The sequence below is a fragment of the Cyrtonyx montezumae genome, unplaced genomic scaffold (assembly GCF_038088225.1).
Source record: "Cyrtonyx montezumae isolate F1298 unplaced genomic scaffold, pur_monq_1.0 scaffold_6, whole genome shotgun sequence".
NCBI classification, from domain to species: domain Eukaryota; kingdom Metazoa; phylum Chordata; class Aves; order Galliformes; family Odontophoridae; genus Cyrtonyx; species Cyrtonyx montezumae.
Window position 1 is genome coordinate 4,983,609 of NW_027072067.1, and position 25,536 is coordinate 5,009,144.

At 38.5% G+C, this 25,536-nt stretch overlaps 1 protein-coding gene across 1 annotated transcript in view; it reads left to right on the forward strand.

Moving 5' to 3' along the window:
• ARHGEF3 (Rho guanine nucleotide exchange factor 3) overlaps positions 1 to 25,536 on the forward strand; it is a 95,104-nt gene that overhangs the window by 7,089 nt on the left and 62,479 nt on the right. Inside the window, exon 2 of the mRNA XM_065749812.1 lies at positions 16,802 to 16,868. Coding sequence (XP_065605884.1) covers positions 16,802 to 16,868 — 67 coding nt within the window. The remainder of the gene's footprint in view (positions 1 to 16,801; positions 16,869 to 25,536) is intronic.

Here is a 25,536-nt window from a genome sequence, read left to right on the forward strand (position 1 = left end):
GGTTAGCATTTAAAACAGAAAAGTGTGCAGTGGGAGGAGGGTTAAGGAAGGTAGATATTTGTTTAGCATCTCTGTTGCAATGCAGTCCACTCCATCCTTCCACAATGGTTTTGCCTTCTGTGATTGAGCTCTGATATCAGTGCCAAGCCCTTTTTCTCACTTCTGTAACTCTAGGTTCTTAACAGCTGTTGCTGAGCTAAACTTATTTTTAGTCATTGATTTATTTAGGACCACCAGGTTTACAGTTACACAGCTAGCTTTTAATGTGGATTTTTTTTAATTAACAGAAAAGGTTCTGCAGTGGAGCTCTGCCCAGAGGCTAGGTATCAGATCACCCCAGAAGCATATGAGTTATGTTAATGTTTGTTGATTATTGTTTTATCTTGAGTTTTGAAATTTAGAAGCTCTTAGATACAGCAGAAGTGGTTACTCTGAGGTAGTGTAAAAACCGTATTTGAAGCATATTCTTAAAAAATGTGTTTTAAAACAAAAGGGAAATAACAGAGTCAACTGAGATTAAAAAGGAGTTTGAACTGATGTGTTTATGACTTGCAATGTCAATAACAGCAAGATAGGATACTGATGAGCAGCTGAAAATCTGCGTTTTCATGATGAGTTAGTATGCAAAATGCTGTGACTTACCTCAGCACGTGTGATTTCTATCACATTGCCCTTAAGGAAGATCAGGATAGTGTAGCTAAATTATTGCGCACTGCAGCTTAAAGAAAGTCAGCTACTCAAGCTGACTTGTAACTTGTGTGGGAAGTAAGGTTTAATGTCATAAATCATCACAGTTCTGCTGCAGCTCTTAGCAGCTGCTAACTGATGAAGGAAGAATTATGTCTGGAATTAGAGCGAGGAACAGAAACGAGTTTAACAACTTTCCCTGTTTCTCCTGTATCTTTGTTCTGTCAGTAAAAATGAGTCATCCTGAAGAACTGAATTAAAATGGCTCTAGTCAAGTGCAGTTCAGCTGCAGATGGTAATGATTACAAGAGGCACATACATGTTTGGAGAATACAAGGTTACACTGTTTTCAAAAAGGAAGTCCCACAGATTGCAGATTAACGCTTTAGGTAGTTAAAACTGAGCTTATTTTACTGGATTAGCTGTTATCAAGTTATATCTCATGGCACAGACAGGAAATACTCTTTTTTGGAAAGTATAATATTATTCAGGATTGTTAATGTAATTAACAGTGATGCCAGAGTATTTTAATACACCAGACCAATATTTTTCAGCACATTTCATTGGTTTTAGTAATTCTTTTTTAGATTACTGCTTTCTAACTGAACTTTTCCAGTTTATATGTAAAGTCCTTTTCTTCCCAGAAAAAGAGTAGTAGAATTGAAAATTGTTATGAAGGAGTGACTTGCACTGGGACTTGCAGCTTGAGAGCCAGTCCCTTAAAGGAATTGAATCTTTATCCAGGAGAGCACTGAGAGAATGAGTCATATCAGCTTCTGTAGCACGCATGCAAATGGTGAGAGATGAGAAATGCTGAAACGGTTAAGGGAAGAGTAGTTGCCAGCTGCTGACTTATGTCTCATGCAGACATGAAATGGACTTTGTAAAGGAAGAAAATATTTCCCAGAGGCAAATGCAAATTTAAACATATGCACAGTCATCATGTCTTAACAAACAAGCAACAACACAGCAAAACAAAACAAAACAAACAAACAAAAAAAACCCAAAACAACTTACTATGGATTTGGTTTCCTCATCATGGATGAGATAAAAAATCTCGACTGCAGTCTTAAGAAATGTTAAGCTTGTGTGCTGGCCTGAATCTGAATCCCACAAGATGGCAGGCTTGATCTGAAAGTGATGGGAAAGGCTGTTTTCTCTACCAGACAGAGGAACAAAGTAGTTCTGTGTGTTGGGGGAACACAACAGATTGTGGTTTGTGCTGTTGTGTCCCGGCTCTAACCCTCCTGCTTTATTCTAGGACTGTGAAAATATAAAAGCAGAGGTGCAGTTTTACCAGGACGTAGCTAAGGCTGTTGTTTGTAGGTAATACGTAGTGGGTTTTTTTTTCTTTGCAGAGGCTTTATTTATTCTATTTTGAACGATGAAGAAAACTACCATTTGCATTACGTATGTGTGGTTCTTTTGTTTCTAGGTCATGCTTTAAATTGTGTCTGCTTTTACATTTCTTGAAACATTTGCTACGTGCTCGATTACAATTGTGTTATATTTTCATTGCTATGTCACTTCTTTGCATAGCTTCTAGCTTTTGGAGTTAGAACAAATGTTTCTGAAATCCCACGTTGGTTCCAATTGAATGTCACGTAAAAGGTAACACCATCTTCGAGCTGCCGTCGGTGGTATTTTGTTTATAAATGCATATTAGTGAGTAGACTAATGACATAACCCTTATACTCTGACATACAAGTAAGTGGAATGTTCACAAACAGTACTTCAAGAGATTGTAATATGGGTAGTTTCTAGAGTTGAAGAATGTTGCAAAACTATAATTTTGATTACTTAGATTTAAGGAAGGACTAAGAAAAAACGATCATCCCACTCGTTTCTTCTTCATGCCTTACTGATGGGGCATATTGGTACATAAAAAAAAAATATATATTTAATAAAGATGAGAGTCCCTCTGGGCTTTCTGTACTTGTTCCTCTTTTGGTTGGTACAGTAATCGGTGTAACTGTGAAGCTGAGTCTGTATGGTTTTAACTACAGAACCTGGGTGTCTCATTTTGGCATGTTATGAGTTTTTCCTCTGTGGATAAGAAGAGTGTGTGCTAGCAGGTGATATACAGCACACAGGCATGGTGATTAGACTTGGATCACCAATGTGAATAACTAATAAACATCACTGTGGAAGGAGGCCTTGGCATCCCTGAGCAACGTTTTGGTCATTTGCAATCTGAAGTTGTGGTTGTAGCAGATGAAAACACCTTCAGTGCCGTCTTGCAAAGAGAAAATAAATTGATTACCATAATTTATACCAAAGATGAAATTTGCCATCAGCCTTGATTTTTCTTTTGTATGCTATCAAAGCTTGTGTTGTTCAGACACACTTGCTATATTTTCTTTTCCTTCTCCATTACCATCTGAAAAAACACAAAAATTGCAGAAGTAATAATAATTTATCTTTGCAATATGTGAGACATGTTAGGCAAAGTAGAGAAAAAAAGATTTTCCCCCTCTCCTTCATAACGTTTCATTAATGTTAAAAGTAACTTGTTTTAGTAGCAATTCAACAGTGATGATAGTTATGTTTTTAGGTTGCCTTAATACACTTAATTTCAATTTCTCTCTGCAAAAATGAGTAGTTATGGCTAAATTAAAGTGAACCATAAGCTAAAAAAGTTTAATATGTATAGAAAATATTGCATACCGTAGTAGCATAAGTGACTGGAGTGATTCATTATCAGTGATCCACACAAATGTCTCCTAACCCATCACTGTGTGCTGTTGTGTGTCACTGTATCTGATGCATGGTGTGATATGAAACAGGTGGCATTGGTGGTACTCATGGAGACCTCATCAGACACACATGAAGATGATGGTTCTTTCCCGAGTATACTTCTGCTGCTAATCTGCCCCATCTCAATTAACTGCTGTTAATACTTCAGGAAGAATTAGTGCTCTGTGGTCCTTTACTCAGAATGAGCAGCTATGTAGTACTTTGTGCAGTGAGGTGTGCCAGTGTGTTTCAAAACACACAGTTTCTCTGATAATTAGGTAATGCTTTTCAGGCTTTTGTAGTGATTGTGTATCCTACAAATTATAACTATATTACCCTTTTTGACCACGGGGATTTCCTGTCATTTCTTTAACAGAGGGTAAGGAAGTTATCTGTGAAGGCAGAAGTTGCTGAGTTTGGGCGTATCACGTGTAGAGCAGTGTGAATTTCTGTTAACTCTTTTGAAGCAGCTGGGTTGTGAGTGCACGTGCCTATAGGGATTGTCAGTGTCTGTGATGTGTTTTAAAACGTAGAAGAAAATCCCAGCGATCCACTACTGCTAACCATCTGTTTTCTGTCATTTACACTGCTTCTCTCTCTTACTGCTTCTTGCCCTTGTTCATGATTTCCTTTTGTCTAAGACACCACTCCTTGTTCATACAAGCTCTATTACCTCATTTACTATTCAACATGGAATATGGTAGAGCATCTGGTGAATACTCTCACACTGTTAGTAAGATGACCTTTTCTTTTTTTCTAGTCATTATACATTTTTAGTTAGCTCTCTGGCTGTAGAGGGAGCTGGTGATAAAGTCTGCAGCTGGTGATAAAGTCTCCAGATGTTTCTATGGTAACATCTGAACACTGCAGTATTAGGAAACAGAAGATCAGAAACAAAAGAGTTATTTTAACTTAATCCTTTCTTTTTGTGGGATGAGGAAAAGCTAGAGAATTTGAGTTGGTTAAATGGACTGGGTTTTCCTCTGCATCCTGAACATTTCTAGAGATAAGTATTGCAAGAGAGAATCATTCGAATGCACAGCTTTCAAACTGGGTAACTTCAGTCATCTGCAAATCTCTTATATTCAAAAGATAACTTTCTGTTTTAAAGAGTCATTATTTTGCCTTAAAACTACACATGGAGACCCCCATCTAAATCTGTAGATTTGCTTCTTCTGACGTAGAAAAGAAAACAAGAACTAACAGTGATAGCTCACATTAAGGTAATTATGAACAGAGGCCTAATAGTAATGCATGAATAAAATAAGAACGCTGAGTGGTATTGAACACCTGCAAGTGATTCAGAATATCCACTAGTACTTTTTAGATGTATATATAAATAAATGTGTGCACGCACAGCCATGTATGGATGTAGGCTTCCAAATTCTAGAGTGCTGATGATAGGTGCCAATTTTGGGATGCACAGGAAGAGGTGAGGTGTGACTGTACAGTACCCTTGGTGAATTCCAGTTTGTATTTCTGACACTAAATATGTAAATAACTGGCTTCAGTTTGCCTTTTAACACAGAGACTTCTTAAAAAAACATCAGTCTAGCATGTTGCTGGCTTTCCTAAATGAACATTAAGAACACGTGCTGTTTTCTCTCTGAATTTGAACTTAAGTGGCATTGTACAATGCATAAATTACAGACAAATTAACCTGGTCTAGGAACGTAGGTCCTGTTGTATCAGTCTGCTGCACTTTGCAGGCTGTGGGGAAGGCTAGAAGTTAACTGTATTTTGCTAGTTGTCCACTTAGTTATGTTTCTATTTTTAAAATGGCTTTTGAAACTATGTTTGAAAAGGAGGCTCAATTACTCTGTACTTTTCTTGTGCACACACACACACACACACACACACACAAAAAAAAAACTTTGTTCTGCTAAGACTCTCATTTACCCTGGGAAATTATCGAGCGGGTGCTCTCAATTTTTCTGTCTTGCTGTTCTCCCTGCTGAACAGTAAGATAAAGATGGCTCCATTTTGAAAAGCATCATAGTTTTGTATTTTGCAGATCAAGCTGTGTGTGACCAGGTGATTTAAAATAAATCACACCCCAATTTTTAAAAATGAGAATATTTAAAATATACTATTATAACTTTTTTCTTTTTCCTGCAGTTTCAGATGTGAATGTATCTACTGGAACCTTATATTGTATTACAGATTGAGACAGAACTGTGCCTGCATAGAGCTGTTTCCCTCACCTGATAAAACAGCAGGCACTACTTCTGGAGCAGTCCTAAAGCTCATCAGCTGTGATGCCTGCATAATATCATCTTCCTGATCAGTTCCTGTGGGAGATGAAACTATCCAACACTTGTTGGTTATCATCCAGAGATAAAACAGCATTTGTTTGTCCTGGTCTTTGTTACATGATGTAAACATTTTCCCTCCTTAATGTTTTTTTTTTTTTTTTTTGTTTAATTTCAACTCGTGTCACAAGCCGTGTTTTTCTGGTCATGGATTCTGTAGTAGAAAACTTAATTCATTTTTCTGTCTTTCATTTCAAGACAGGTTTGAAATAAATCCCGATCTTTTTCTCCTGCTGATTTCTATTTCCTCTTATTAGGAAGATCTCTTATATAAGCATGTTCATCATTTTCAGCTTGGCTTTAAATAAAACGACAAACCCAATTCCTTACTACTCAACTCACTGAGAGGGGCATGTGGAAGGAAGGTTCTCCTGAATTACAGTAGTCAGGCTCCTCAGTACCTGTCCATTCAGGCTCTTTTTGTTTCCAGTGGATTGGATTCAGAGATCTGAATTTCTTTTGTTGTTTTTCGTGATGAGGATTTCATTTGTGAATGAAAGGGTTGCACAGGGTAATTTGTGGCAGCTCATGGAGCACAGTGACAGAAAGGAGACTGTGTTAGTTTTCGATTTTGCACACCAGGGGGCTTCATTAACCAACAGTGCATGAATTGCTTTGTCTGTGGGGAACACAAGTGAATCATATTTTAGTTTCATTTCAGGCTTAGCCAAACTTCTTTCATTTACTGATGTTTATCCATTGGTTTGGAGGACTTAATAGTGTTACAGTACTTGATTTCATGGTAGCCTTTTATGGTACCTGCATCAAGATATTCTTCATCTGCACTCTGAAGGTTGTTTCTGTGTGATTTTGCTCGTAGTTTGTACGTAGGTTGTGCACATTAAGCTGGGCTTTTTGACTTACACAGCCCTTCTGGACTGTGTTTCTGCTACACACAATTTTTTCCTGACAACCTGAGGATGGGGGGTGGAGCACTGCTACTGTATCTCATTTCTGTTTTACAGCTCCCAAATAGCCTATTTACAGCAAGGCAACTGTGCACTACACTTTGTAAAGCTGCATGCAGTGAGTTTGTTGTCATCAAGAGAATAGTTCTCTTGAATTAATAGGACAAAGGGGAATGGTTCGAGGCTGAAAGAGGGGAGCCCTAGATTAGGTGCCAGGGGAAAGTTTTTCATGAGGGAGTGGTGAGGTGCTGGCACAGCTGCTCAGAGAGCTGTGGGTGCTGCATCCCTGCGAGTGCTCAAGGCCAGGTTGGATGGAGTCCTGAGCAGACTGTGCTGGTAAGGGGCAACCAGCCCATGGCAGGGGATGGGAATGGGTGATATTCTGTGGTATTCCTCTGTTAATATGGCAGCTTCATACTACTGGAGCAGCTGTCGTTGCCTCTCTGAAGGCCAGTGTCCTCAAATGTTCTTGTACTTTTTTCTTTCTTCTAATGACCAGAACCCTTACAATGTGATGTTTTTTTCCCTTTCCACATTCCTGCTGTGGACTCTAAATCTATGGCATCCCTATTTGAAGATAGCGAATTTGTCTTATCAAGCGCCATCAAAGATCTTGAGTGTTACTTCCTTGTCCATTTCAACTCTAGCTATTTTAGTGATCCAAGAAAGATTTTTTTGCCCAGCAAGTAGTCTGTGACTGTATCTTCTGCCAAGGTACTGGTAGTCCCAAAAAGCATTTCATTCATCGTCAGTTAACAGTTAGTGTAGGATTTAGCAACTGCTAAGTGAACGGATGAGGACAGTAGTCTGGTGAGATGACAAGCTGTTTTTCCCCTGAGAAAGCTGCTGATTCTTTTTCTCAGCCTAATCTAGCAATTTAGAAATTGATCAGATAAACAAAGCTTGTGTAGTACAGAGCTAAACTGAGATCACTGTAAGTGCTCGTTTGTTAGAAAATGCATGAAGTGGAGAATTTGAACAAAGCAGGTTAATTTTCTTTGCTGACAGTGTTAACTTGTGTAGGAAGGCAAGCTCACTTATTTAATGTACCTCTAATTATTTGAAAGTCAAGCAGCTAGAATTTCGTGTTCTTTACATGGTGGCTGACACGCTTTGAAACTGCTGTAAGAATGGAAAGGGTTGATCAGGTTTCCTTCCAAAGATGTTTTGAAAATACCATACTGTTACTCTTCTGCACTTTGTTTTCACAGTGCGGTCAAATTTAGAACAAACATCTTTTAAGTTATTTGTTTACTGATTCTCAAGTAATCTTCATGAGGCATTTGGGTGATGCCCTTAGTACCTTTAACTGTTGGCTGGTGCTGAAGTGGTCAGGCAGTTGCATTCAGTGATCACTGTGGGTCCCTCCCAGCTGAACTCTTCTATTCTGTATCATGTACACCATCCATATCAGACACAGTGTTAATACATTTCCTTTGTTTTAGGTTTAATGCTTAATATTTTTCACTTAATATTAATTTGAAACTTTTCTGTCTTGAGAACAGTCTTGTGACTTTGTAAACTCGGAAAAAGCACTGCACGTTTTAATTGATCTTTCTCAGTAGGACGTAGGAGGGGGGTAGGAGTTGGAAGCTATGAAATGAGTTACTTTGCTTTTCAAAGTACCTAGAAAAGTCAGATTTGCAGGAAAGTGTTCAGGAGTAGTTTAAAGAATGCATAATTTCCGCAGGAAATGGTACATGACTGAGCTGTCTGGGTCTTGCTAGTAAGTTTACTACTTACTGCCCATTTAAAAAAGAAGGTTCAAAAATACAAGGCATTAGAAGGATAAACTCAAGTTTTATTGTAGTTGTGTAATTGGCAAGGAGGGCTGCCAGAGCATGGCCTTCTTGTGTTCTCTGGGCTGGAGACTAACGGCACGTGTGTTGCTCTGAGCTGACTGCAGCCTTTTCATGGCAAGGGCATCACAGAGGTGACAAAAGATGTGGTGTGCTCAGAGGTGCAGGGTGGAACACAGGGCCTGCTTTCACAGGAAACCAGTCATCATCTGCTCTGTCCCTTGCAGAATCTCTTTGGGTGTGTGCCTGTGGCTGTGAGCTTGTGTCTGCTTGCAAAAAGGTGAATAACCTCTGCTGTCATTGTGTGTGCTCAGAGCTGTCTGTTCTTTTGATCCAGTTTGGGCCATAAAATCGCATTCTGTGCATAGAGTAGAGCCTGCTGCTTCGCTTGATTTTGTCTTCCCCTCTTAGGAATGAGAAAGCAGTCTCTTAGCATTTATCCTTTGCAAAGAGAGCATACTGCAACTTTGGATTTGTGTGGTTGTCACTGCTACACTGCTTATGTTGTTTGACTCGGTCTTCTGTCTATAACAATATACAGTAATTAATTTGAAACAAATCCTGAGAATGCACACAAAATAACAGTTAATTCTTGACCTTGCTGCCCAGATGTTGTACTTCAGTCAGACAGCAGATGCAAAGCTACTAAATCCTTGTATTAATTATGAGATTTGCTATCAATTACCTTTCATAAGATCAAATAAGAAGGGTATAGGCTGCCTTGCTTACAGACATGAGCAGACAACCTTTTCTTGAAAGGGATGAGAAAATGTCCTCCGCTGACAAATCCATCACAGGTTTACTTTGCAGCATGATCCTATTTCCTGCCTGATACAGTTTTCATTTCACGTTAGTTGCTGCTTTTGTAGAAATCTAATTTATCTAGATGTTAAAAACAGGTGCATTTATCCATGTAGATGTAGATAAATTCATGTGTGTGTGTATGCTTATAATGAAAAATTAAAAATGGGTCTAAATCTTGCCATCCCATTATCCCACTTTAATATTTAATTTTGTCCAGGTAAACATATAAAGATACACATTCTCCATGTAAGTACTGATACTAATGCTAGTTATGAATTATATGGTTATGTATTTCTGACAGGATTATTTTATCAGAATTTCCAGTATAGTCTTAGAAGGTAGTGTTGGGGGTGAGATTGCTGCCTTGCAGTGGGTCTATTTATATACTGAAGACTAGAAGATAACTTCATTGTGCTGGTACAAGTAGGGATCACTGAACATTTTCTGATCTGAATTAATGTTTTGAATGGAGCTTTCATGGAATTGTAGTTTGAACAGGTCTTCCTCCACTGCCTTCAGGGGTTTCTATAGTAACAGTGATGCAAAAAATGTTCCCATAGGAACCCAGCTGTGAATAATAAAAAACAACTGAAAACATTTTGTTTTTGCATCTCAGGTTAAGTAGCCCTTCAGAAATCATGGAAATAGTGAAAATCTTTTTGCTTAATTGATAGGTTCTACTTCTCTTCTAAATGGAGAAGTGTTTGTGATTTCAGAGTAAACACACAATCTATTGCTGAAGTATCATCCTGAGAACAATGGAGAATGCTAGAAACATTGAGCATAAAATTTGCACTGGCTTCAAATGTTTCTTGTTGAAAGAAACTTCCAATACTGAGTGCATAGTCAAAAATTATAACTTGCATTGTAACTTGCCATGTAAATGGGTTTACATACTTCTTGAGGATCAAACTCATGGTAGTTTTCTGACCTCCCTGTGCAGTGAAGATCAAGACCAAAAAAGTCTCAAGGTGGAGGTTGACTTCAGTGTCTATTTATAGATCCCCTCAAAAAACATTACTTGTTTTTTTCAGCAATGAATTTGTCAGCGTTTGTATTAAATGGGATATCTTAACATCACAAGATGCAATATTTGCTGAAGGTGTTCGTTATTAAATTTAGTTCTCCTTGTACATGTAAACTGCCCTTTGTGCAAGTAGTTGCCTTGTTTGTATTTATTTCACTTCCATTCCACATGCAGAGGGAACCAATCCAGTGTTTGTGATTGGAATAAAGTTCTTAGCTTGAAAGCATTTCAGGGCTTCATGTGGTGTTTTGTACAGAGTAATACAAAATGCACATGGAGCTCCGAGAATGTATGGTGACAAGACTGACTGAGTTACAACAAGCAGTGGAAACTCTTCAGTAGTAAAGAGGACACTGCAGATTGTTTATAAGATCTAAAACTTCAATGGAAGCCAAATAAGAATTGTGAAGATCATATTTATATGAGGAGAAAGAAGTTTTCTAAGCTCAGCTGCTCCGTTGCTCTTACAGATACTTAGGTAGCTTAAGAGACAGAATGAATGTATACATGAAATTGCATTGTGTAATTCTGCTGGTTTTTGTGAATGGCTGCTGCACACCAAAGCTACATCATGAGCATGGTTTCATGCCCTTGGAAAAGTTAGTTTATTAGCTCCAGTGGTGACATGCGTGTTGCAGTCTCAAGATCAGACAATCAGGTCTGACTTTGCAATGAAATTACTGATGTGGTTCTTCTCATTCATCTTAAAACACTTCTTCATGAAACAGTAATCTTTCTCAGTAAAACAACCATCTGAAAGTTAGAGCCAGTAACTTGCAGTTGCTCTCAGTAACCGGTGGCGTTTAATAAAAGCAGGTTTCCTTCCTTGGCTGACTGGCTTCGTGCCACGGCTGTGAGAGGCAGGGGTGAAGACAGGCCGTCACATGGTGCTCTTAGGAAGGAAGACAGGAGCTCCTTTCACTTAACAATGGAGTCAGCACAGAAGAACGTCTAAGTTGGCTACGGGCTTAAAAGCATTACAACTTGTTTTGACCTTCTTTTTAGAAATGAGTTTTTTGGGGGGTCATTTTTAGTTCAAGTACAAGCTGCAGTGCAGTAAACAAGGGTGCAAATGAGATCATTAGGAAATAGAGTTCTACAATCCTTTATCGGATTGCTTTGCATCCCAATGTTGTTTTAAATAGCATTGCCCTCTGTATTCATTCCTCTGATCTCTCTGTGTGTTAGTGAACCACAGCTTCGCAGGAGTTCATGTTTACCTTCAGAAAGAGAGCCAGATGGTAGGAATCCAAACAATAAGGGTTTTCCATTCTTGTTTGTTATCAGGAACATGGTGTGAAAGCACTTGGATGATCATTTTGAGGATGTTAGTAGCTCCTGTGTAGGCTAACAAGGGAGAATGCTGTGTACAAATGTCTGAAAATTCTTTGTCTGCTTTCTCTTGGCAAATATTTTTGTTTCTATCTAACCAGTAAGTGCCCAATCTTGCTAAATTAAGTGGATTTCGCAACATCTGGTTCTTGATGAGAACTTACTTCTGTTTTGAAAACAAGATGGAATAGACTTCTATTTCCTTGAACATGAACGATGTGAGTTTGTGCCTGGAGGGTTGATTTTTCTGGCATTCTCACGATGGGGGCTATTCAGGCATTACCACTTGAGATTTTTTTTTCCCATGCACTGGAGGTTCTTATCTATACAGCTGGGTGGAGGTGAGCAAACATTTCTTTTTAATGAGTTGTTCTCAGCACATATCTGTGATACAGCGGTGGGATGGTGTAATGTCTAAAAAATTAATAAATATCTTACTGACATTTCTTCTCGCTATTATTGAAATATTAAAAGAATTATTTTAGGCTGCTCATTCAAAGCCAGCCAGTGAGTGATCTTTCTAAACTTACGTTTTACACTGTTCATGAAGCAGTGATGCTTTCTTAAGGAAACACAAGACAGGGTGCCCTTCTATCCCATGTCAAACAGCCAAAACACCCGTGTCCTTCTGTTGGCTGGTGGCCAGGGCCTGCTTCTATTTCAGCTGGGAGTGGAGTTCATATATGTCACGGGGATGATTCTGTAGTGGTGTACCTTAAATGTAATTTATTGCATTAACCTTCAGTAAGAAATGAATGAATGATGTTAACAGCTTGACATCAAGCACGTGCTTCTTTAGAAGCTGAAATATTAGATCATTAGGAATCTTATTTTTAAATCAAAATATCTAACTTGGTCATCAGATTTTTTCTTCTTCATTATATCAGTCTTAATCTTGACAGGAAGCACAAAGAAATGCAGAAATGGAGAGATGTTATGTAGCTTCTCAAGGTTTTAGTGGTGATGGGATATTTTGCAGCGCTGCACATTGATTCACTGTATAAACAAACATGTCCTGAAGAAAGCATGGGAAAAGAGTAGGTGTGGGACAACTCACTGGTACCTGCTTCAGTGCTGGAGGCTTTCATCTGTGTATACCCAGATGTGATGGAGCCATTTTCCTTTCCTAGTGCTTATGGCACTCAGTTCGTGGTAGTAGGAGAGTAGAGGATTATGCCAGCATTCAGAAAGTCAGCACAGCTACTGAAAATCCTTCATCTGCTTTTTTCCCTTAGTGGATATTTTGTTTCTCTGAAGATAGTTAACTGTCTGATCTTGCTCACCTAAGCGGATAGTTGTTTCCAGATATCTGTCAGTTGGTTGTATGGGAGTTTAAAGAGCTCATGTCTGCAGAATCAGCCCTTGATTAATTGAACATAAGCACAAATCATTAGAAGACCAGTTTTTCCTCTAAGTCTTCTGAGCTTTTGTTTTTTTTACTGAGTATTCATTTGGATTTGTGAAATGTGCTTTTATCTCCAAGCAGAGGACCAGCTCACTATTTTGAATGCACAATTTGGATATTTGTATCTAAAAAAAACTGTGTTAGTCAGTGCTGTGTGTGCAGAGAGACTGCAGGATCAGATGAAAATGGAAGTTACGTGAGCTTAACGTAAACTAACATAAAGCCTTCATTTTATCTCATCATGACTCAAGATAGATAACGCTGTTTAATTTTTTTCTTTTTTAGTAATTACTTTACAACATCCAGTGGATATTTTAGTCTTTAGATTCCTTTATACTGACGTACTTACTGCAGTTATGTTGCTAACTTCCAGCACAGTACAGGTTGCACACAAAACTGATTATTCTGGGAGCTATGCTCATGAGGTATCTGTGTACAACTTTCAGTAAAAATACCTTTGTTCGACTGATATTTTTATTACATCCATTTGTAGTATCTGTGCATGGGAACCTAAATAGCAAATCCTGCATATCTTAAGGACAAAAGCATTATTTTGTGACTTAATTATTTTTTAACCATTGTCAATTAAGTGTTTGGGGTATGTGGCTGGGTTCTGTCCTGAGTTTCGTGTGGCAAGAATAGTTATAGATCGTACTCAGCTTTTGTACTGATCTGCTCTGTGAATGTTATTGATGATGATGATGATAGATGAGAAGAAAAGAAATGAAATTTCGCTCGCTGAACAAACAAATGCAGCCAACAGTTTTTGCAAAACCACTTAAAGAAAGGTTTTGTTTCCAGACAAACATTTATGATGATGCTGGTTTAATCTGAATTGCAGGTTTTTTTCTGAACGCAAGCAGCAGATGGGGCAACTTAAACATTTTGTAAGCTGAATAATAGTTACTTTGTTCTTGATGGAAACGCATATTTATTTTTTAAACAGCGCTCTCTACTGAACTCCAGCTGATGTCCTTAACCCTGTTTAATGCTTTATCAGAATTTATGGCAGCATCTTGTTTCTACTGTATCCAAAATTCTCTAGTATACACTTTGTTTCAAGAAAGAAAACAACATTTTGATTGATTATAATTAGCCTCCTAGAAACAGAAATAGAAATTGACTCCTTTGTCCCTACAGTCTCTGTGTTCACTGTATATTTAATTCAGTGGCTCCTCTTCTCCAGTCTTTTGCACATCACAGACTACAGAATAGTTTTTAGAAGCTTTCTGGTTCGAGGCAGAATCATGGCTTAGAGTAAAAAAAAACAAAACAACACATTACCTGTGTCAAAAGATCCTGCATGCATAAATACTTTGTCCAGTAAGATTTCAAATTAGCCTTATTGCATAGCAGAACTGTAGGAAGCTATCAGGCATAGACGTCAGTACAGGGCCTTCAGTGTGATGCAGCACTCCTGTTACCAACACATAAAATCCAATGGCTCCAAAACCAGAATTCTTTTGGTAGCTTTATCTTTGTATTTAAAATAACATTTAGTAATTCTGTAGAGTTTTTATAAGACAATGGAGTGTTTCTTTAATTAGCTTGTACGCTGTTGCAATTCAGTGAGGAGTTATTTAGTAAATAGAATTTTCTTCAAAGTACTGCACTGTAGAAAAAGAGAATGTTTTACAAAGTCTGCAGTTGTCCAATTCATTTCCAGTATAGCTCTCACTGATGTGATAGACAGCTAGGAGGACAAAGCAAAATAACTTATAAGATAGTGAAGGACCAAGCTGAGAGCTCCACATGCGATCTTGTTTTTGCTGGAACTATATTTTATTACTTGAGGTATATTTGAGAACCAGAAGTTGTGCTTTACCTGACTTTGATTTGGGGGTGTGTTTGCCTGAGAAGTGCTGGCTCAGAACGCTGGCTGTGACACATGGGTACAATTAGCATAGGTGGTCTCTAGCTATGGGAGGGGCGAGACTTCCAGAACAGTCTGTCAGTAAGATAAAGAGGTACTTCTGGAGTTTTAAGGTCTTTATAAGCTTAAGGTAGGCTATAATGAAATGGTTGTGGTAGGAAACGAGAGTTGATGTTTTCACTATTCTATCCACGCTTAGGCTTTGAATACCCCAATGAAGTTATCCTGGGCCAGTGCCAGGGCTCAAGGGAGCAACTGTTGCTGAAACTCACATGCCATCCTGCATTTTGAAAGGCTTTCTGTCAGCCCCAGTAATGACACACAGCTTGATTAAAGGCTCTCACAAGTACAAAACTAATTTTATTGTTTTTTTTGTTTTGTTTTGTTTTTCTTATTTGAAAGCTATTTCTTTGTATCGTTTATGGGAATCATCTTTTTGAATGAATTTTGGATAGATTAGAAAATAAGGAAATAACAGACAGGTCAGATGCATGTAGGAGAAAATTTGTGAAGAAATGACTTAACGTGGCCTATTTGGTGGTAAATGAGCATAACTCTTAAGCCTGATTTCTTCTGCTCAGAAAAGATCTGTACACCTAGAATGAAAAAGCAGATAGTGGTGAGTTTTGATGCATCCTATAGGGATCAGGCTAGTAAGTCTCAGAAGGACCCGCAGTGATGGATGCATTTTATTAGCTTGTTAATTAAGCATGTGTTTATTAAAAGTGTCTTGTTTGTTGGGCATTTAGGGCTCTTGAATAATGATAGCTTTGAAGAGAAAGAAATCTCTAAAAAGCACACAACACATCTTGGAAAACTGGAGTCTGGTTCTAATCTGAGATCATTCATGCATGCTGCTGCACAAAATGGATACAAGACACTGTCAGGACAATCAATAATCTGTGTCAATTCTTGTTGATCACATTCTTCTCATAATGAAATTAGAGTTCCACTGAGAATCCTGGTTTAGAAATTGAATTTCTTAATATTTTAACTTGGAAAGATGTAGTAGGAGAACTTCTTAGTTGGACAGTCATCATAAATCTGTGACATAAACTGCAGCTTGCTTGAAATATTGGTGTTGTTTATGGCTGGCTGGCTACTAGAGTGAAACCTGAGAATGTTATCACCAAGGTTTGAGTTGCATCTCAGTTGTTGTAACTATAATATATCTTATTATTTGCATTATGTTAATATCCCCTGCTACTAAGCTGCGTTGGTTTGGTCAGCTCCAGCAGGTCAGTCAAGCTTTGATCTGACTTCATGTGTAAAGTCTCAGCAATGTTTGCCTACCTTAGCAGAATCTTTTAAGATCTTTCTTCAGGATCTTAATGAGTGAAAAGCGCTCATTAAGAGTGAAGTGGATAACATTATGGTTGCTTTTCAGAAATAATTGTGCAGTGATAATTATGGGGTAGGAAGAAGGTTTTTGAATGAGTAAAACCTGAAGTCAGCTCCTCTCGTTGTTCCCTTCACACACGGCTGTGGCTGGCTTGCTTTGCACTGAGCTTGGCATAAGCTAGCTGTTAGGGCCAAGGCCCATTTGGTGGCCACCTAGAAGCTGTATGTGCACAGCTTGAGTCACCGGGCCCAACTGCAGCTTCAGCAATGCACGGGGCCAGGGCTGGCCGTGCCTGTGGGAAATCAGAGTGATGAGAAGCTCTTGCCAGGCATTGAGCTGGTGAATCTCTGAAGGCTTGTAAGGCTGCCATGTCCCTTAGCTCTCCATCTCAATTAAAATGTTTTTCTGAACTGAAGAGAGAAGCCTGTCAGGAGTACGGCCAAGGAAATCTAAGGTGCCGTAGTAGCTGAAGACTGTGTTTTTCTTTTCTCCTCTGTTGTCACTCCATTACTGATGTAGAAGACATGAAAACTAAAAATGTAATTGGTAAATGGTTTTCCTTGTTTCATCCTGCAGGCCAAAACAGCAGCAGCAGAACAATTTTTCCTTGTTTCCTTCAACTAAAGGCTGGAATTTCAGAGGGGTAAGTTTGATGTTGTTTTAATACTTTTTCCTGCTTCATTCTATTGGAGTGTGTCTTCGTGGTTAAAGTGTGATCTGTGAGTGCTGAAATTGTGGCAGAACAATAGAATAAAAACTTTTTGTTTTGTGACCTTCTAAAATGCTTTGTAAAAACAAAACAGGTTTTATGTGATTGGCTAACTTACTCTGAAGGACTGGGGAGACAGCTCAGTATAACGAATTTAACAGTGTGATTTGAAAATGTGAAGTAAAATTGATTTGTTTTCATATCTGAAAATTAATCAGCAAGACTGAAGTGACAAACACTAATTTTTAATACGTTTTTTAAAATTACTTCTTTTTATTTTTATTTTTTACTATAATGTACATGTTTGTAGAGTTATTGGAAACTTGTATATCTGAATTTTGCAGAAGTACAGATGGAGGATGCCAGCAAAAATTACCTGGATTTCTTAGAAGGTGGGGAGGGAACAGGTTTTATTTCTGGTGTGTTGGTTGGCTGAGCAAGGACATCTGTACACACAAAGCAGAATGAAAAGATGTGTGAAAAAACAAAGCAGATGAAACTGAGAACTTCAGTATTTTTTTTTTAGCAATATCAGACAGTTTTTTCCATGTCTGTTCCAGGGTGGAGGTGTGCTACTTAGACAGGTTAATTCTTTCAAAGTGTCTCTTCAAGCAAAATCTTCTACATGATTAATTGAAAAGTCTAAGGTGGTGGTGGTGGTGGTGTTCAAATGGCAGGAGTGTTTGCTGCATGTGTAAGTGCTGTAGCTTGAAATTTCTAGGAGTCACTGTGTTGCATCTCAGGAGTAGTGTTTCTGTAATCTTTTGTGCTCAAATTAGATATTTTTAGGTAGAGCTTAAAAATACTAGTGCTTGTGGTGAAAAGGTTCTTCAGACTGCTTCCATCATGTGTAGATGTGAGGATGTGTGGGAGTTGTCTGCCCTTTTGTTTCTAAGGAGACTTACGGGACACCAGCACAGACTTCAAGTTCCATAGCTTTATAAAATGCATAGTAATTGGCACTTGAAGAAAATTATCCAAAATGAAGTACTGCATCCAGGGAAGAAGCTGTAGCAGTTGTTCACTGGTTCTGTTCAGATGCTGAAGCTGAGGGAGCTGAGCGCTGGACCAGAGAGCTCAGTCTCTGCTGGCTTTTGCAATGTTGGCATCAGCTTTGTTTTGATGGGTGGAAAAAGTGTGTTATGGAAAACTCATTGAGCAGACTTCAGGTCACGAAGGTTTTGGCACAGGTGGTTAATGATAAAAGATTATTTTTGATATCTTTTCTTGAGCAAATATGAAGTCGTACTGAGTAAATGACCTGTGTTAATGCTGACAGTGGATAATAAGTGCCATTCTTGAGTGAAACAGACAAAACTGCTGAGATGTCCTATTCATAGCTATGTATTTGCAAAACACCTGTGCTGTTCCTATACTGCAAACTGTAACGTGAGATCATTTCAACAGTCACAAACAATAAAACAGAGGAAAGCTGTTAAGCATAAAAGGATGATGTTTTATGAGTTTATCTGTCCTCACTTTGCAGTCAGATCAGATCACTGGTTTAACATGTCTGTATCTCATGCTGATCAAGTGGGCTTGTTAAAGCTTCAGCGAGCAAACACCAACGTAAACCTCAAAGAAAGATAAGAGGGCCCAGATGCTTAACTCTTACCAAGGGGAAACTCCTCTGCCCTTCTCTCTTCCTCTCTGTGCTTAAACATACTTTATCAGAAGTTTTTTTCCATTTTGAGGTGTTCTTTTTAAGCTCATGGTTTGATTTCCTCCGTTGGAATTTCCATATAAAGATGATATCACTTACGTTTCTGCCAATGCTGTTCTAGATAACAGTAGCAGTTATTTCCAGAAGGTTGAGCAGTGTTCTGTGTGACAACAGAAAGCTGATTTTGGTTTAAAAAAAAAAAGTTTGTCAAAATTCTTAAAATTCTTGTTTTGGTGAAATTTAGGCTTAAATGTACCAAGCAAGGCAATCTCTCTGGTATATGCTGCTCCTGCATATACTCATAATGCATCTGATTAATTTGTTCTCTGAAGAGACTGCACAGTCAGATGCACAACAAGCAGTGTTTTTTAAAAAAGTGGGAAGATATTTATGGAGAGAATTGTAGTTTCTGAGATGTAGAAACACTGAAACACTGAACCTGCAGAGGGAGATAAGAATATCACAAACTGGGCGCAAGTGTAATTGGAAAACCAGAACACAGGAGCTTAGGTGGTCGATGTGGTACTTGGAGTATGAGAGAAATAAAGCGAGGGAAGATGCTCAATATAGGATTGGAGAGGAAAAGAAGAGGAACTGAACTTGGGAGCAGAGAGAATCATGATGGAGAAAACAGTGAAAGATGTAGTGATAGTGTGAGAGAGTGGAGAGGGATATGGAGGAAAGCTGGTGTGTGTGGAAACAAAACCAAACAAACAAAAACCAGAAGCATTCTGTTTCATGCCCCTAGAGGTGTTGGATGTGAGGGCTGAAGCTTCTTGGCTTCTTTGTGAGTTATGATACAGCCTTGAGTTACGTGCCTGTGTGCTATTTTATCCATAGTAAGCGTAATCATGCTTATTTGTAAGTAATATCTGAATTCGTATAGCCTACAAATCTCTCCTGAGGAGTCTCAGATTTTAACTTCTTTGTCTATCTCCCCTCCTGCTTCCTCAAAATCAACACTTCTGTTTTCGCCAGCAGGATAATTTTCTAGAGTGCCTTAATTATATGAGTGATGGGCTCATGCTACTAAAAGCCTTTAAGTGATTTACTTTTTCCTAATGATCTCTTTAGATGTATTTACAAGAATGGTCCATAGCAGCCCTGCTGATATGGCACTTCAGGTGGCTGCAAAGAAGCTGCAGTCAAAAGAAAAGCAGTTACCTGGTTAATGAGGAGTGCCAGGCTTGGAGGCATAGCTGAAGGGGATGATGCTTTTGTCTGTGCTTATCATTGATTTTTCTCTATACTGTTCCACAGAGAGCTAGCATCACTTCCTGCATATTTTAAACAGGCATCTGAACCCTTATGACTGTTTCTCTTTTACTTCTCCAATGCTAACTTCAGTGCTAAAAATAAATCAGTAGCAAAATCTGAACCAACATTTTCTACTTGAGACATTCTGAGATGTTTGGTGTGCAGTTGCCTAAAAATTTAAGATAATTTACTGCAGCTGTGCTTTTTCATATTTCCTTGTTTTCTGTTTCCTTTTTGGTTTTGCAAAAGCGTCTAACCAAGCTGCAGATGCGGTCATCTGGGAGGGAGGCTGATCTAATTTATGAGAAGCTTGACATAAAAATGTGCTAAACTTGCTGCGGGTCAGTTTTAGGTTTCTATGTGGTTTCCTTGCTAATTTTGTTTCGTATATGTGTGTGTGTGTAGGAAAAAAAAAAAGATGTATTTCATGCCAAATGGGAAGAATTCCTCACTTCTCAGATAATATTTGCAAAACTGTGTGTGTGTATTGTGCTGGCTGGCAGACTTCGTTTATTCCCTTCAGGGTGCATGACTAAACAAGGAACAGGTTGCTAAGAGAGTTCTTTTTTTTTTTTCCTGGCTGTAACTTGATGATTAATTACATAAATTACATGATCATGTACCACTGCAGAAAGCACCTTTTGCTTCTGGATTCTGACTGGTTCTATTTAATTGAGTACCAGTGGATACAGACGTTGCTTAAGAAATGAAGTTACCCAGAACAGAGGCTATGGCATCAGACAGACCTTTAGTTGGACCTGTTGAAGAAAACTTATGAGCTGATGTCTATAGATTAAACGCGCTTCAATACCATTATCTCGTACTGAAGTACCAACAATGTAAGACCAGTGAAATTTTTAACGCGTATTATTGTATGCATTGAAAAGCACGGCTTTTATTTTTATTTTTGTTTTCTTTTTAATGCACTTAACGTTTTATAGGCACAATTTCAAGGGTTTCCTCCTTGGAGTAAGAAAAAGGTTTCTTGTACATAATGGCAGCTGGTGCAGGAGGAGGTGCTGCTCTGCTGGGGCAGTGCAGTTGGTGTTCCCTGTGCCTGCTCTCACTGTGTGCTCATGCATTTCCCTCTGTGGAAAGTCCACAAACTTCTTTGTAATGTCTGCAGCTTGCTAAAGAAATAGTAGGTGGATTCTTGATCTCTGATCCATCTCACCCCTGTTTGAAAAGAAAACTCCCCATTTCTTTTTCTCTTTTCTAAGACATGATGTATACTTTGTGCTCTGCATATATCTCTCCCTTTTTCTTCTTTCAGCAGAATTGCAAACTCCTCCACTTCAGAGTTAATTGTCCCAGCACTTTCTCCTCCTTTAGTCTTGGTTCAGGAGGTTTTTTTTATCCTGCTTTTGTGGAGGAGCTGATGTGCTCCTGTCAACATTCAGGCCAGAATGCCTCCGGTATCTGGTATTAGCAGTGGTGAGAAGCAATTTTGTATGCCTTTCTGCATTGCTGTTTTAGATGATGGATACTGTAAACATCACACCTGCATAACAGGTTCAGTAGAAGCTGGTTTCCTCTGTAGTCTTGCAGTTCGTTCTTTGTGGTGTTGCAGGGGTGGGGAAACTTTAGAGTGTTGACAGCAGCAACACTGGAGACAGTAAGAGCATTAGAAATCTCTGTTCACCATGCACTATTTGTAGTTCAGAAGACTAGAGCTCCTAAACTGGTGCAAGCATACCGCTTGGATGCTGTTTTTCACTTTTAAGAGAGCTGGCTTTGATGTCTTTCCTGCTTAACCTATGGGCGGAGCTTTAAATATTTTAGTTTATTATTGGTTTTGTTTTTGAGCGAACCATTGGAACTGTTGTTGATTAGTCACAAGGCTAATTTTTCTTGGAACAGCAAGGTTTATGTTGGCAAAAAGATAGAGATGCTATCAGAAATTCATTGTGTGGCTTTTGCGTAACTGGATCATAGTCAAGTCCATCTGTAGTTCCAAAACTCACATCAGAATTATGGTGTTCTTAATGTATACAATGAATTTAGGATTTTTGAAAGATTCAAGAGTGTATTATTCCACTATGATGCATGTTTTAATGATCACAGTAATCAAGTTTTATCTGCAATGTATGACGGGCATAGTTATGTCAGAATGTTTTATTCCAGCAGTACACGATTTGTAAGTGAGTCCTTAGACCTGTGATAAATGGCTTTGTCCTTTGGTAGGACTGGTGGTCTGTGTACATGATAAGGTTCTTCTCATACAGCAGTGCTGCAAAAATCTTGGATGTGTGCTGGGGAGACATCTATGAGCTCTCCATAGAGAGGTGTTGAGAAGAGGTGCAAGAGAACTCTTGCCTCTCACTACTGACACATACTGTGCTCAGCATGGTAATTACAGAAAGTGTGTCGTAAATAAGAGAAAGGAGAAGGTATTTTATGGCTATGCTCATTGCAGTTTTGTTGTTGTCTTTTAAGTTGTATTTATACGTGCTTGAATGAGATGAATGAGGCAGCCTGCTCTTCAGGCTTTGCCAGGTTTCTCATCATTTGAGATTCAGGTTGAAAAATAACAGTTTCTTTTATATGCTTTCACAAAGCACACTATGGGCTGTTACTGCTCATGCTTTATAGAGAATCCAGTAACGCTTAGGAGTTCTCAGTGTTTTCACAAATTCTGCTGTTTTATTAAACTTCAGCAGCTTTTACACCAAAGTCATCTTTGAGTGAAGTATGTAGCCTCATTTACAAGGCCACTTTCAAGTTAATTACATACTAGTTATATAAAATATGCTTTATGTACTTTTATGGCATTGATTTTTGGGCATGCATGTGGAGCACTAAATGTGTTCCTGAAATGAAGTGACTCATAGGCTTTTACATCCACGAGATTTTTCCACTGCTTGCACTGTGAAAGGTATTCATTACATTTATTGTATCTTGAGTTCAATGAAATTAATATTGTCAATTTTATGATAACAAAAAAATGATATCTCTTTTCTGAAGTTCTCTTATAATTCCATGTTATATTTTCTCAGAATGGCTGTTTTCTGGAGATATGCAGTATGCAGTTCCTTTAGGACTTCGTTTTATGGATCTCTCTAAGTGTTTTGTAACACGTTTATTTTTGTTCTGGGTGTGATTCGTTATTTATAGTAGAAGTATTCTGTGTGTGCTATAAACCTGTTGCACCAGCTCTTTTACACATACAAATACTGAGCTAGAAGCCACGTGTGTTAAAGCAGATAGGTTCCGTTGTCATTCTCTTAGGCCTAGTTTGATGTTCTGTTATATAGCAGGTTTCCTGTCTTTAATCATAGTTTGGGTGTTAACTTGTACTCCTGCTGTCATTTACTGTTCTTTTCTTTGTTCAACAGCAGATGAACCTGACCTGTGCTCAATTTAACTCACACCAAACGCTGCCCATTTCTTTGTGTTTGTTTCCCCAAATCCCAGCAGTGGCTGCTCTTTGGGAACACGTGATGTGATATCAGTATTTCCTATGACTTTGTTTCAGAAACTTTCATTGTAATGGTTAACAGTGTGATGCTGTTTTCCAGCTGTACTTGATACCATTTTCTCTGAGAAAACCTTTTCGAAACGAATTTGATATATACGTTGGTATTTTAATTGTTACACTGCTTCAGAATAGCAGTTTTAATTTAAAATAACAACCATTCTGTCCAATATTTATGATGCATCCAATAGAACTTGATGTCATCGCAACCTGTTTGTTTTTAACCTTAACATTGTGAAGGCCTGTTGTTTAGTTTCCCAGTGCTCTTAAAGTGTAAAAGTGGTCACTGATCAGTATAAATTTGTTGTAAAAACTTCCAGTTTGTCAGTGCTTAGATTAGTTTTAAATTAAAAATAAATGAGATATGCATGTGTAAATGGTTGAGAAATCATTTTTTGCTGAAGCAGCTGGGAAATCCTCAGTACTGTAGTAGAGGTTTTATTCAGTTATCTGCCTCTCCACCTGCAGTTCCACAGGTTATTCTGATACAGGTTGCCAAGTTGTACCTGTGGCAGAAATCTATTCAAAATCCACTAAGAATTGAAGGAGTGGGAAAGCCTGAGGAAGAACTGAAAGAGCTTGTAAGAACTTGGGAGCTGATGGTGGGGAAGGAAGTGGAGCTCCCTCTGATGTTTTCGATTGGAAGAAGCGTTCTGAGTGGGTTTTTTGATACCTCCTTCACTTGTGTGAACTCTGTTGTTCTTCCTAAGCACTGAAGTGCTTTCACAGCCAGGTTTGCTCTAGGACTTCTCAGTCTTAGAATGAGTTCTAGTTATGTATAAAATAAACATAAGAATAATGTAAGAACAAGGTTCTTATTGAAAGCTAATGCTATTTTCTGTGTTCAGTAAGCATGGAACAATTCATAAATTATTTTATGAATTAAATGTATTAATTGTACAATGATTAATTGTAACATCCTTTTGAGGGTTAACTTTAGCATCGCTCAATCCCATAATGCACAGTTAGAAAGCGGTTTCAGTCTTTGCCAATGCTGACTTTGAAAAGCCTTTTCCTTTTCCAAATACTCTTTCAAGTTTTCAGCGATTCATAACCTTAAATATTCTCAGAAAAGTGGTCTAAGTTTCAGCTGTGTCTTCTTCATCCAAAGCAGATGGACAGCCGTGTGAAACAGTTGTAAAGTGAGGGCAGTTATGGACCCGTCCTAGGAACGTTAGCTTGCACGGTACTGAAAGAAGAAGATGGGAGACCTGCCATCTTTATCATAAAGAAATACCAGAAAAATCATTTGGATTCAGGGCTGCCTCCATAGAAAGTTTGAGGTCTCAGGCCTCTTGGGGAACGTTCTGTTTTGTAGGAGTGAACACCAACATCCTGCAGCCTCCAGGATCTGGCACTTGACCCTGTGAGCGTGTTACATCTTTTCTTAAAAGGCTTGTGAGAATCTCCCTAGCTTCTGAATTGTAGCTGGAATGATGTATGAAATGGTGAAAGTTTGGTGTGGCCAGAGCTGAAATCATTGCCATCAGAAGTGTGTGCACACATGAGGGAAAAAGGTGAGCTGAATGTAGAGTGTTGGCTTGCACAACTTTGCTGAGACAAAACTTTGGGGGTTACAGTTCTGAATTTCAGCACTGAATATTTAATCCTATGTTCTGGATCTTGCCCAGAGCTTTTTCAAAGTATTTATTTTTCAAGCCTAGGTGAGAGATTACCAAATTCTGATGGCAAGGGATTAGAGTTTCCTGTGATGGGATGAGTTCTTCACTTGTAGAGAACTCCCACAGATAAAATCAGACGCTGCACTTCCTTGACATGTCCTCAAATGAAAAATTTGGGCCCTCTGCCAACCTCATCTTTGGGCTTGGATTCTGGGCTGATTCTAAAACAGTCTTTGCTGAGCTCTTGTCCTTATTCCTCCGTTAGATTAAGAGCTGTTTAGCAGAACCCTTAACTTCTGGAGTACAGAATTTTTCTGTGATGTAGATGTTTAAAAGCTCCACCTAGTATATACCAGATGTTTTATCTTCTGACTGAGGCATCTATATTTAGAGATAGTTATGCTCTTTTGAGTTAAAGGCTGTTGCAATTATTTGAGAAGTGAGCATGTAGGAGGTGGACCGTGTCTCAGTTATTGAATCCCAAAGCTCCCTCAAGCACCTCTTACTTGAAACACATAGTGTTGCATTTACCTTTGCCAGACTGCTGCCATTCCCTTTACGCTCGTTAGCAATTTTTAAAGCATT